Raw genomic sequence first — 13,533 nt, forward strand, 5'->3', positions numbered from 1 at the left:
CCAGATCATTACACTGCCCCCACAGCCACCCTAGATCATACCACTGCCCCCACAGGCGCCCCAGATCATAACACTGCTTCCACAGTCACTCCAGATCATTACACTGCCCCCAAAGGCACCACAGATCATAACACTGCTCCCACTGGCATCCCAGATCATAACACTGCCCCTACAGGCACCCCAGATCTCAACACTCCCCCCATAGGCACCCCAGATCACAACACTGCCCTCACAGCACCCCAGATCATAACACTGCCCCCACAGGCACCGCAGATCATAGCACTGCCCCACACCCCCAATATTAACACTGCTATACAGGCATCCCAGATCATAAAGTTTCCACTTACAGACACTCCAGATCATAACTCTGCCCCTATTAGCACCCCAGATTTTATCATTACCCCCAGAGACACCTTGGATCATAAGACAGCCCATACAGACACCCCAGATTATAACTCTGTCCCTAATGGTGCCCCAGATCATTATACTGCTCCCACAAGATCCCCAGATAATACCCATGCCTGCCACAGGAAGCCTAGCTCATAACACTGCCCCTAGAGGCACCCCATATCAAAACAACGCCCTAGGGTCACCCCATATCAAAACAATGCCCTGGGGTCTCCCCAGATCATAACACTGCCCCCCTTCCCCCAGACCTGAGAACTTTGGTTTGGTCAGGCTGTGTACATTAGTTAAATAAATAAAAAAGAATGATGGAATGAAAGACTTTGGAACACAATGTGCTACAAAACTGTTATTTTCCCAAACACTTCAAATGCCAAGGCTGGAAGGGGAACCAAATAATTTTGTAATTCATTCGGAGTATTTAAAGTGTAACAGTTCAATTGTATTGTCAGATTGAATTTACGAAGAGCCAGCTATGTGTTAGCCTTCTATACTTGTCATTGTCGGATATTTTTAGACACAAGTGACAGCCAAATCGGGTCAGCCTTGTCAGTCCAAATGTGCAGAGAGCCACTTATAACGCGGCTGCTTTTAATATGAACAACTTATTTTTGTGTCACTTTTTCTCATCCTCTTCCCCTTGGTACAATACACAATTTAATGGGTTTTGTCTTATTCAAGTCCGACATGCATTTCAGAGGACCTAACGTACATTGCCTCCTGTCACTTGCTAATGCTGTCAATTCTTGACGTGCTTATCCATCACCAGGCTCTCAGGAAAGAATTTAAAATGTCTCTGTGACGTCAACGAGCCCCCAAAAAAAGCCTCAATGCCAAGTTTAGTCAGTTGTTTAGAGGCCTCACAATGAAAAGCCAGATAGCATGAGTTAAATCTATTTGCATACAAGAAACTCGATGCCCATTGTCTCATCTACAGTTTCCACCAAGAGGATGCCGTAAGACCATAAAGCCTTGCAGATGCAGAATTAGGAGAAGGATTACCGGGACAAAGGCAGATTAGCCTTGTGAGTAGAATACCAAAAAATGAGTAAGCAGGAGTCAATAACCTCTTGCTTGGCCAAAATGTACGAAAGTAAGTTTGACCATAGTTCAGGATCTGGAAAATCCCCCGTGAAGAATCCTGGATTGGTCAACAACATGGACACCAAGCTGAACCTTCTTAATGAAAAAATGGACAAGCTGCTACACTTTCAAGAAGACGTCATGGGAAAATTGGAAATTGTTTCTCAAGGTATGGACTTGTTGGGAAAAGGCATGGATAAACTATCAGCCTCCAATGGAACCAACGCTTCAACAGGACCAAACCCAAAGGAGAAAATTGAGAAGGGACAAAGCAGCTTCTCAGAATTGATACGGCTTCTCAAGACATTACATGAAGAATCTATTATCCACCATGAGAAGCTGGATGGTCTTGAAAAGATGATGTCTACCATGGATAAGGTGGTGGCCTTTGTGGGAAACACGCTGAAAAACTCTAAAATTGTGGATTTCATTCTAAAGGGTACGGTTCCATGGAAGAAGAAGGAGGAGGTTGGTACACTGATGTAGTATTATAAATTTTTTATGGTCAGATACACATTTGTTCTGGGGCCAATTTTTTGACAAGAGATCAGACTGATTACTAATTAGCTTGAGTAGAAGGGTAATGTGTCTACTTTTTAATGATTTGGTGGCATCTTGTGGGACTCTGTTTGTCATGTATAAGTCATCTAGCCATGTTCATTAATATTAAATTAAATGAAGAAGGTTTAATGATTAAGGGTCAGATGAGAATTTCCTTGTTGAGTGAATTAAGGACGGTAAGAGCCCATTTCATTATAATGAATGTAAATTTAATGTCCTTTACTAGACAAGAGATTGAAGAATATTCTTTATGACAGAGCATATCCAGAGATTTTTAGTAGAATTTTAACATTGATTTATTAAATTTAATTTCAGGGCAACGACAACAATGGATACCCAATAGTGGGCATCCTTGGATAAGCCAAAATTTGCATAAATAAGCAGAGCTTTTTTCTATTTAAATATATCTAAAGCTAAAGATAGCACAAAAAAGGGTTAAAATTCATAGAAAGGTTGTTGGTTGTCTGTTGGAAAATTTCATTTTGCATCCCATTATGGAGCTACAACAGGAAGTGAGAAGGAATCCCTCTTAAAGTAGGACCTAATTCGTTGTTGGGTGGTGAGCTTGTGCCCTAATCACCAAGTATGTACAGAATACTTATGGCACATATTTACCTGTGTGTAATACTCACCGTCTTTACCCCCCGCGCCATGGCATACTTCTATGAAGTTAGGCAATTCTCTTTGGCCATTGGATGGCCACTGAAGATGTAACTCCTGTCGAGCTCTACATTACACACCCATGTGCTCTACAATGTAGAACTAAACTCAAAAAAGGCCAAAACAAAAAAAAATATACTTACCTTCAATCCCGCAGTGCAGTGGAAAGGTATAGAGGTCTCTTCCATCGGTCCGCGTCGTCCCGGTATCCGCTGGTGCTCCAGATGCCAGCCATCTTCTCCTCTTTTTCCAGGTTCTTGTTACTACGTCACCAGACCCAGGGGCGAGATCGGGTGATGTAGTTGAGGAAAAAAACTTGCCGATCTCACTGCGCATACGTCTTTTTTTCCCCTTTTGATAAAATGAGCACCTCGGGCATGCGCAGAAGCACCACCCAAGAGCCTGATCTCAATTGAGAATGAATAGGAGTGCTAACCCTCCTGGGATACCTACGTCACGCATCCCGGAAGGTTTTTGCACTCCCATTCATTCTCAATCGCCTTTTTTTTTTTAATTAAGATAATTTAATTAATTTTTTGCTAACATAATATAATTAACAGACTTTTTAATTAACATAAAGGGTTGTCTACCCTTTTATGTAAAGTGAAAATTCTGAGTTTAGGTACGCGTTAAACAAAAAGCCACCATCTCATGGTGTTTGCAAGGGTTCCTTCACCCTACATATGTGCCAGATGTTCCTGATCTTGGTAGCTAAGAAATTCTGATGAGAACTTGAATGGGAGAATACGAGGTGCCGTACTTCTCTATAGTTCCATATCATATACATTACCATGTTAGAATGCTTCTTATTTATTCCTGTGCACTTGCTATGTTTGTAAAAGCCAAATCATTCACAAATGATTGATTATAGGGTTCAAGACAGGACATAAGGAGAAGTCAAAAATATTATTGTTTTCTTTTATAACTTAGGGGAACACTAAACCCCCGATCAAATTATTATTAAAAAAATGATTATCTGTGTCCCTACCGCAGAATTCCAAAAGTGTTGTTACCAAGACAGGAAGTGAGAACACATTCCAACAGATTCCTGCACAGCAATATAAACCTGATGGGTTCTAATCTTTCCCCAACAAAACACATTTTTGTTGACATTGCATACACAATATTGGTATGAAGTTTGCATATTACCCTGCCAGTATGTTTTTGGTATGTTGGAAACACAGTGAGAACATGAACCTGCACAGCAACTATACATTGGGCCTGATTCACCAAAACTCTCCAAGACTGGAGAAGATTATCATAGAAGAATCTGGGTGATCCATCTAAACCTGAATCAAGATTGAAAACATTTGCCAAACAATAGCAAAAGAAATTCATTCCAGCGTTGCAGGATGACAAAGGTTCGCCCATGATAGTTTATCTTTTCCAGTCTTGGAGAGGTTTAAAAAATCAAGTCTGGTGTGTTTGATCAATTAATCTATCTACAGTAAACTCCCGACTATCCGAATAACAAATAAGCCGGATATTTGACAGTCCCATTATTAAAGTACAATACTCACCTCCACTCATGGGCGGTGTTCTTCTCTCCGCAGACATTTGCTAACAGTTCCGGAGAGCAGGCAGCATAGACGTCTACACGTGCACCACGTAGGAGCACCACAGCAGACGTCCACCCACACCGCCATGGAATTTTAGATTTTTTTTTTCCGGACTCCATACTAAGCCGGATAGTACAGAGGCTGGATGGCCCTGAGCCGGATAGGCAAGATCCTATTATATTTAATTTTACCTTGAATACTAGATCTATACATGGGATCCATGGTTTAAACATTGGGTCTGTTTTATTAAGGCTCTCCAAGGCTGGAGAGGATACACTTTCAACAGTGAAACTGGGTGATCCAGAAAACCTGGAATGGATTTCTTCAAAGTCATTTGCTATTTGTTAGCTGTTGTTTTCAATCCTGGACCAGGTCCATTCCAAGTTTGCTGGATCACCCAGTTTCACTGTTGAAAGTGTATCCTCTCCAGACTTGGAGATCTTTAATAAATCAAAGCCATAGCCTAACTATTGTAGGTGGGTTAGAGACAAAAACTATTGCAAGGAATCCTCCCCAAACAGATGAAAATAGATAATTTTAGAGACTTAAAGTAAAACAAGTCATTTGCTATGTTTGCTATGCAAATGTTTTGAATCGAGGACCAGATTCATTCCAGGTTTGCTGGATCACCTAGCTTCACTGAAGAAAGTGTATCCTCTCCGGCCTTGAATAGCGTTAATGAATCCGTCCCGATGTAACAATATTTTGCTTTTTGATCCAACAAGTGTTCCTCTCTAATCAATAAGATTAATAGACAAGATGGACAATTTGGCCTTTGCCATCTGTATCCTTTGATTCTGTAAACTGAATTTTACTCCTGCAAATCACGTAGCAGAGGGAGATCTGTGAAATACAGATTCTGAAGTGAGATCAAGTAGTTGGTAGACGTGACAGGACACCGCTGAAAAGGGAATTTTAAAAGAATAACTTGAAAACAGAATATCAAATACGGCGTTGGGTCTGGTGGCGGGAGGCCGGGGCCGCATTCAGATCCATCGCTGTGACTGATTAAGTATGGTGCCGGGGGAGTATAAACAGCCTTGTGAAATCTGGACGGCATCTGGCAGCGACTGTAAATGGAAATGCTGCTAAAAGATCATTGTCTGCGGAGTGTTTGTTCAATATTTTCTTGTTTATTGGGGAAGAGATGGACGGTGATTTTACAGCACCTGCTGCTGGAGAGGGAAGACAAAATTAGTTCTAGAAGTTTTTTGGTGGCTCACAGGGAAAAGCTAAATGTTCAGGGATTAAAGTGAACCTGTCATCAGACAAACGTTATGTTATTGGCCTAATGGAGGCTGTGTCAAGTTAGCTGGGCAGCTGTTGTGCAATTTGCAATCATAGTATTGGCCATATGTGGCATCAGATATGTGCCATGCATGCGCTGTATTGGGTAAGTCAGTGTTTCCCAACCTTTCTTAGTCGCGGCACATATTTTACAATTAGAAAAATCCCACGGAACACCACCAAAAAGTCAGACACGTAAATTAGCTACCTGCTGCCATCTAGTGGAAGAGTTTTTTTTGGTTCTGCCTATCACTATACATCGCTGGTATAGACAAATGAAGACAAATTTTTTGCAGTAAATAAATCATTTTGAGACCAATTAACTGAAATTGGATAATTTCCCACGGTACACCCGAAGATCTCTCAAGGCACACTAGTGTGCCGCGGAACAGCGGTTGAAAAACACTGGGATAAGTACACTTCTAGGTATGTACCCCTCACAGGTCTCAGTGCTCCTCCTGATCAGCCTTCATTTCTTATTCTTCCCAGAACAATGGCACCATCTTTGTTTTATTCATCTTTCAGCGTCAGCATCGCCTTCCTGCAATGAGATGCTGGCACGATTGTGACAATCCTGCTGTCTGACGCAGATCAGCCCATGCTATAGCCCCTAATTGTGCAACTTGATACAAACTTACAATGTTGCAAACTAATCACTGTAGGACAGGAGTGTCCAAACTTTTTGCAAAGAGGGCCAGATTTGGTGAGGTGAAAATATGTGGGGGCCGACCACTAACCAGGGTTAGTGTGGGCCTGGTCTGTGTGGGTCCCACACAGTACAGGCCCACCAGGGTGACGTTAAGGATTCCCTGTGCAGACCGGGGTCAATGCAGTCTCCATGCAGTCAGAGTGGGTGTGGTTTGTGCAGGTCCCGCACAGCACACGCCCACTATAATGATGTAGGGGATTCCCTATGATGACAGAGGCTGCGGGTCGGTGGAAAGCTGAATGGGCCACAATTGGCCCCCGGGCCGGACTTTGGACATGCCTGTTGTAGGGGAAGAGGCTAGGGAAATGTTATCTTCTGCCTGTAGCAGACTGATGATGTCATCTTAGCCCAGGCAAAGTCTGAACTGGATGGCTTTTTTTGAAAGAGGGCCTTTTAGTAGGCATAAATGCCTAACACAGCAACAGTATCCGTTTTAGGAAACGTTTCACCTTTCAGTATTAGAAAAGTCACCTTTGAGCTTCAGTCCAGTGATTTTGCCAAGGCTGAAAAAAGGTAAGTATTGCAGGGAAAGCTAGAAAATTAAAAGTCTGTTAATAGATTGTACCATATACATTATATTACATACATGGTTTATCCTGCAACTGATTTTGCCACCACAATTGCTCAGCTGACTGTGCTGTGTGAATTGCATAGAGATCCTCTACAGCTCTATATATGAAATGCCAGAATGGATACAAGGAACAGCAAGAAAATATGTTAGGATTCCATTAAATGGTTTTGGTGATAGGCTACTATCTTCTGAAAGTCCTCCAGCCATTTTTAACTGCTGTATTTTTTTGTTTTTGTTTTGAAGGCCAAAGATGACTCAGAAGAAAAAGAAAACAAATCCAAACACGTCCTCGCCAGCGGAGGATCTCAGATCGATGCTCAAAAAGCTCCAGCAAGTAAGTGGTTTTGTTTTTAGTTTTTGGTATTTCAACTATTTGCAAATCAATCCATTGATAAAGATGAAGAAGCCTCATATGGGCAAAACGCGTCGGGTGTTAAGACCCTCACCTTTCGCATTTATGGACTCACTAAAATCCTTTTTATATAATGGGTAACGTGTATTATCACTTTGGGTGTTTTTGTAATAATCAACTAATGAAATGTCTTTCTTTACACTTTTTTGCCTAAAAACCTTTTTTTGTACACGTCCAGAAGATCTGGTTTGAGTTTTTTTTCCTTATGAACCAGTCCATTGATTCTGGCTCCTGAAAAATAAGATTATTGTTCAGGTTACAAATAGGCTGAATCCTTTGTGTACTGGATAGCAGTTTATATTAACTGGTTTGTACATTTGGAATATATTTTATGGCTATAACCTGGTGAACATCTGACCATCAACTGACCAATAAGGCCGAAAATATGTGACCCCAATGGTTGAGTTCCAACAATGGTGGCCTTCCAAGCTTGTAGCAACAGTTTTGAGAAGGTCTTTTTTTTGTTCCAGCTTGATTTTCCCCTGAAACACATAATTGACTTCCTGAAGCCAGGGGTTGATGGGTTTGGTATAGAAGAACTGGAGTGAGCTGAACAAAACCCTGATCTAACATTGGAAAGTTTGGGGAATGGGGCAGGGAGTGTTGGCAGCTCCATACTGATGGTCAATGGTTTGGAAATGGAAATCCAACAAGCTTATATGGTTCAGATAGTCCCATATAATGTACCTTAGGCTTATATTTTGGGTTCTTCTATATATATATATATATATATATATATATATATATATATATGAGAAAGAGTATTGTTTTTGAAAGAGTATTTATTTCTCAACACAGTGACAGATGTTGACTTTGGGTTACAAGAAGCAAGTTTTTTTTGGTGGTTTTCTGATGTGGTCTATTTTGTCAAAACTGCTACTGTGCCCAGGGCCTCCTCTTTTAATGTGTCTAGAGTAGTGTTTCTCAATTTTTTAACACAGGGAACCCCTTGAAATAACTTTCAGGTCTTTAGGGAACCCCTTCTATAATTTACTATATCCATAGCTCACAGTATATTAGTGTGGTGGTCAGCGAGAAGAATACCTCTTACATTGCTGGCCATCGGGAAGAATGTCACCCTTACAGATAGCCAAAAAGATCATTGGTGTCACCTAAACTGACCTGAGGGACACAAATTGCTCATTGCTCTAGGAACCCATAGCAAACTCTCAGGGAACTTTAGCGTTCTATGGATCAGTGGACTAGGTAGCCAGGTCCTGTCATTATATTGTATGCAAGGCCACCAAAATCTTTGTTGCAGCAATATTGCTTTATTGTAATATGTACCATTGTTCCTTACAACGTAGAACCTCATAATGTAGAATTTTTTTATGGAAGGAAAGGGCAAATCTACACAAAGCAGGGTAAAAACTGGTGGAAAGAAATTGGAGTGGTGAAGTGGAAGCAGAAGGAAAGTTAGAAAGGAGCCAATCTACCTAATACAGCGTGGACACTGGAGGGTAAAAAGTAGGTTAAGTGGAGAAGAGCCCTTCTTTTAAATGTCTTGTTTTGCAGCTCCACAAAAGAGCAGCAGCTCAGAAGGAAAAAGACTCAGCCAGAAGACCGCTCAATGTAGTACTCATCCTACCAAAACCAACTCTACCAATGTCCAGACTCTAGATATACCTCAACAACCTGAGAGCTCTCATAATACCAAACCATGGGCTCAAAAAGTGGCAGGAGAACTACCGGGAGACAAAAGTACCCAGACAGATCCAGATGCCCAATGTATACAACCTCCTCTTACCCCAGCAGCAGACCAGAATTCAAAGAATAAAGAACCTAAGCAGATTCTTGAGGAACCTGGAGGAGATCCTGGTCTCTTAACTCAACACCCAACTTCTGCAACATGTCCACCAGCAACAGAAGACAATCTACAAAGGTACAGAGATTGCCGTAATTTCTTTCGGTGTTCTTTGTTAAATATTCTACTTGTATTAAATTTTTGTTTAAATGTTGACAATTGAAATAATCTGTCCTGCTCAAGCAATCCTTCATCCAAATCCATATCAACTTTTTTATGTATTTTATGAGATTTGGCACTGGAGGGGAACACTGGGACCACTTTATCCAGTTTTCAAACATGAATGACATTTTGCAGAATCTCACATAGACCACACAATGTTATAGACAAGAATGTCCAATGGATAACCCAATGTACCTTAGTTGATTGTGTCTACTGGTGCTCCATATGCATTAAATTGTCTTGTGTATGATAATTGGCTATATTAGAAGATTGTTGAATGTTTATGTATAGGCCAAAACTGTACATGCTTTAGAGACAACCATTGTTCCCAAAAGGAAAAGTGTGAAAAGTCAGTGATTTTGCCTGTGTAGCCACAGCTGTCTATAGGTGCCGTTTGCTAAGACCTAGAAGAATAGTTACCTTCCTGACCTGTGGCTTTCCCTGCCCACAATGGAAACTAAATCTTGGTCTGTACGTGTATGAATGGATGGTTATCACCAGCGTTTCGGATCATGGTGAAACAAAGACCGTTTTGCATTCTTCATCATATTTTAGCAAAAGAAGTTTAGTCTTAGTGAAGATATGGGACTTCACATCACCCCAAGCTGTCCAATCCATGGTTTGTGGTTTGACTGGTAGATGTGGCTCCACTCCAACGGCCATTTGGCTGCTCGGGTAAGCAGTGTAGAGCAAACATGAATGTGGATATATTGTTTTGGAGATTTTAGAGAACATAGACTACAAAAACCTTATCAAGGAAAACACTGTTGCAAATGGACATGGTCTTTTGGTAAGGCAAATGGCCTTTTGAAAGGAACTAGAAGATAGGTTACCTTCCTGCCCCAATGGAAACTTTATCTTGGTCTGTATATTTATTAACAGACAAATACCACCAGTTATGTAGCTTATGGTGAAACAAAGTTAGAAGTTTAGTCACTGGTAAGGTAAAGAACCTTGTACCACCTCCTGCCAATCCATGGTATGCTGTCTGACTGGTAGATGTGGCTCCACTCCAACAGCCATTTGGATGCCTTGGTAAGCAGTGCAGAAAAAATTTAAATGTGTGTATATCTAAATGCTCAGTTGGATCTAATTATCAGCAAAAAATGTTCTTCTACTGTTAAAAAATAGGTAACGTAGGAACAGATCCCACAAAGAGGAATGTCTGAAAGCCAAACGGGCACTGAAGGACTTACATATAGAGTTAGCGAGGTTGAAAAGAAACCAAATCCATCAAGTTCACCGACTAGGAAATTAATTGACCCAGAGGAAGGCAAAAAAACATGAACACTGATAAAACATGGTCCAACAGACTTAGGTCTGAAACAAATCCTTCCAAAGTGGAACAGTTGGTAGGATTGTTTGAGAATATACCAGTAAGAGTTTTAATTATATACTGACCATGACCGTATAATATACATACATTTTTTTTTTCTTGGAGGAAAAGCACTTGTGCACAGACAGGAGAGACAAGCAATGTGGAAACCAGAAAAAGACCAGAAAATGAACAAAAATCAGAAGTAAGTATGCCGGTTTCAACACCACAGATAACACAAGTTCTGAGTAAGGACAAGAAAACCTCCCCAGCTACCCCTACCATGGAGGTTCAACCAGATGCCCCTGGGAAGGAGACTCTGCCAACCCAGAAGATGGGCCACGTGGACTTAAAACAAGAGAAAAATACTGACAAGGGAGTAAAGGGAGCAGTAAAACGCATCCAAACAGAACTGGTTAAAAAAGACTGTGGTTCTGCCCCAACTCCTGATCCAGCTGCAGCCACCAAACCATCAGATGATCCAAGGAAAGCTCCGGAGGATTTGTCCCTGCATGTTGTTGGTAAGAAGAGAAATTACATGTTTGTTCAATTGACCATAAAGCCCAGACTGCAAAAGAATTTACTAGAATATAGCCAATGCAGATATGCAAAATTTAGCATGATTTAGACATGTCAACAAAAGTGACCCCGAACCTCTGGTCAATGGACCTCCATGTTTTCTTGCTAACATGGCAGTACCAGCAAGTGAATGTATTCAGTTTTGTTTGGCATTTCAGAACTTGCAACTTGCAAGAGTTTGTGAAGGCTTTAGAAATGCAAATGTCTCGTTTTATACTGAGTTACAAGAAAACAGCAGATTGATGGCATCAGACAGAAGTGTCGTCTTTGTAGGCACATGGACAGAAATAAGAAGTACATTGGTGACTCCACGTATAGAAGAGATAGGTGGGCTTTGCCAATGTGCTGGTGTTTAATAGTTCCCAAAAGCGCCGTACTTTTCAAATGTTGGTATCTATTTCCCTTCTGCATGTTTTATCTGTGCAAATACTTTTGAAATTCTCCTGATCTTGTATCTTGTTGTATATTGTCCTATTGTAGATGATTGCCCACCACCCCCTGCACCTTTCAACCACAGGATAGTCAGCATTAAACAGGCCATATTGTCATCTTGTTACACAGTGTGCCAGCATGAAGTCCTTGGCGGGTAAGTTGGGCAATTCCAAACTAATCATGTTGCTGTAGAAACTATCCATCTTAATGCATTACAAGCCAATGCATAGGTTACCATTATACAGAGGGGGAAGAGAACTGGCTGCTGTTGTTGGGTCAATAGGGTCCTAAGGCTTCTCTTCCTTTTATGAGCTTGTGTTACATTCTGGACAGGATGGATCAAAATAAAGTTATATATTTCCACATGTTTTTTTTTCCTAAAAACAATAACTTAATATATAACATAGAACTTTTAAAGGGATACCTTAGTCTTGTATGAATGTATAGGTACAGCTTGTGATCCAAGTAGTTTTGTGCCTATGGGTGGCAGAGGCAAAGGAGAAATAATTAACCACAAATGTTTTCCCTATCTTAGCAGATAAACATTCATCACATATAAAGTTCTTCAAGTACTCTGAGTTGGATAGGGGCCAGTAAACCAAAAACGTTGTGTAGGGGTCCTTTGGGTGCCAGGCTCTGGACATGTAAATCTGCACCTAATGGTGATGTTCATTGTAATTGCAAGTCAGCTTACTGTCTTTAAATATTCAGGGCTTTAACTATGACCTCTTCAACCCCTTTAGAGGAGCCCAGGGTGGGAGGCATGACATTTGCTGCCACTTTTTGGGGCTTGTTGTGCCCTGCTGCCCCTCCTGACTTCACTGTCAGCATGGTACAAGGTAGGAAGTGAGGTTTTTGCATTAGTGGATGAAGGATGGTAATCATCTCCAAGATTTAGCCCACCTGGTGCACAAAGAGAAGCACGAGGCTGGGAGGCAGAGGGAGTTGTGGCTGGGAAGGGGGTCTGTGCACCACAATCTAGAGGAGGGCAATGGAAGGGTAACACAGCAGGAGAAAGCTCAAAGTGGGAGACAAGTTGTCTGGAATTAGGGGTTCCAAAAAGTGCTTAGGTGAGTGTGTATTGGTGTAAGTTTGTGTGTGTTTTTTAGTCAATGTGTGTAAGTGTGCCTAAGAGGGTTCAGGGAAGGGTGCAACGTGCCAGGGGCCCACAGGTTGCAGCAGCGGTGACAATTGCTACTCCACATTTTACTTCCGGTAGGTTTGAGGCCATCCCACCCAAAGTTTTGCTGGGGGGATCGCTGATTTATAGTTACACCCTGATAACAATATTTTTATCATGTGAAGGCTCACGGATTCACAAGTACATCCAGAAAGTAAAAGGAACGTCACTGCTTGCTTGGCCTTTTAAGCTAGATCCGAAGGGCTCTTGGAGAGCCAAATATAGAGCAAACAGGGCGGCTGTGCGAAAATATATAAATACCTTAGAATAAACCACAGCGCTCCCAGAACAAAACACATTACTAATTAATCACCGCATTTCAGACATTCACAACCATATGTATGCAATGCTTTCCCCTTAAGACATATAATCCTGAACACAAGCTGTTTCAAACTCCTACATCTTGTTGGTGTTGGCTTTTTTTGTAAATGTCACCCAAGAGCTTGGGAAGGTAAACAGGATCTTTAACTCTTGCTGAGATTTTTGATTCTGCGGGATAAAATACAATCACAATGTCGATGTTGATTTAAAACACAGAAATGCATTTCTAATATTAGAGCATTCCAACAAAGTATACAGATCAGCCCCAGGGGTCAGCCGTATGTTTATTTCAATGGTTGCTGGTGAAAGAGTAGAATGCATTCCAAGTGATTTTATCTAATGAATGGATAGGCTGCATTCTTTGTAAAGTCACAGCTCTTTAGTTAATGGATAGGCCACATTTCAAGTGTTTTATCAGTCTCAAGAATGGTAGGGTGCATTTTTAGTCTGCAATGAATGGATAGGAGGCATTCTCAGTGATGTCACTGGTCTC

General features: G+C 41.2%; 1 protein-coding gene across 4 annotated transcripts in view; it reads left to right on the forward strand.

The window, feature by feature from the left end:
- The window catches only part of MYLK3 (myosin light chain kinase 3), a 51,989-nt gene that overhangs the window by 19,978 nt on the left and 18,478 nt on the right, over positions 1-13,533 (forward strand). For 3 of the 4 annotated variants that reach the window (XM_072422252.1, XM_072422249.1, XM_072422251.1), the window contains exons 2-5: positions 7,079-7,169; positions 8,763-9,129; positions 10,655-11,049; positions 11,588-11,693. In XM_072422252.1, coding sequence (XP_072278353.1) covers positions 7,079-7,169; positions 8,763-9,129; positions 10,655-11,049; positions 11,588-11,693 — 959 coding nt within the window. Of the gene's footprint in view, positions 1-1,434; positions 1,957-7,078; positions 7,170-8,762; positions 9,130-10,654; positions 11,050-11,587; positions 11,694-13,533 lie in introns of those variants that run through there. The other variant, XM_072422253.1, reaches the window with a different exon arrangement.

The sequence above is a fragment of the Pyxicephalus adspersus genome, chromosome 9 (genome assembly GCF_032062135.1).
Source record: "Pyxicephalus adspersus chromosome 9, UCB_Pads_2.0, whole genome shotgun sequence".
In the NCBI taxonomy this organism is placed as follows: domain Eukaryota; kingdom Metazoa; phylum Chordata; class Amphibia; order Anura; family Pyxicephalidae; genus Pyxicephalus; species Pyxicephalus adspersus.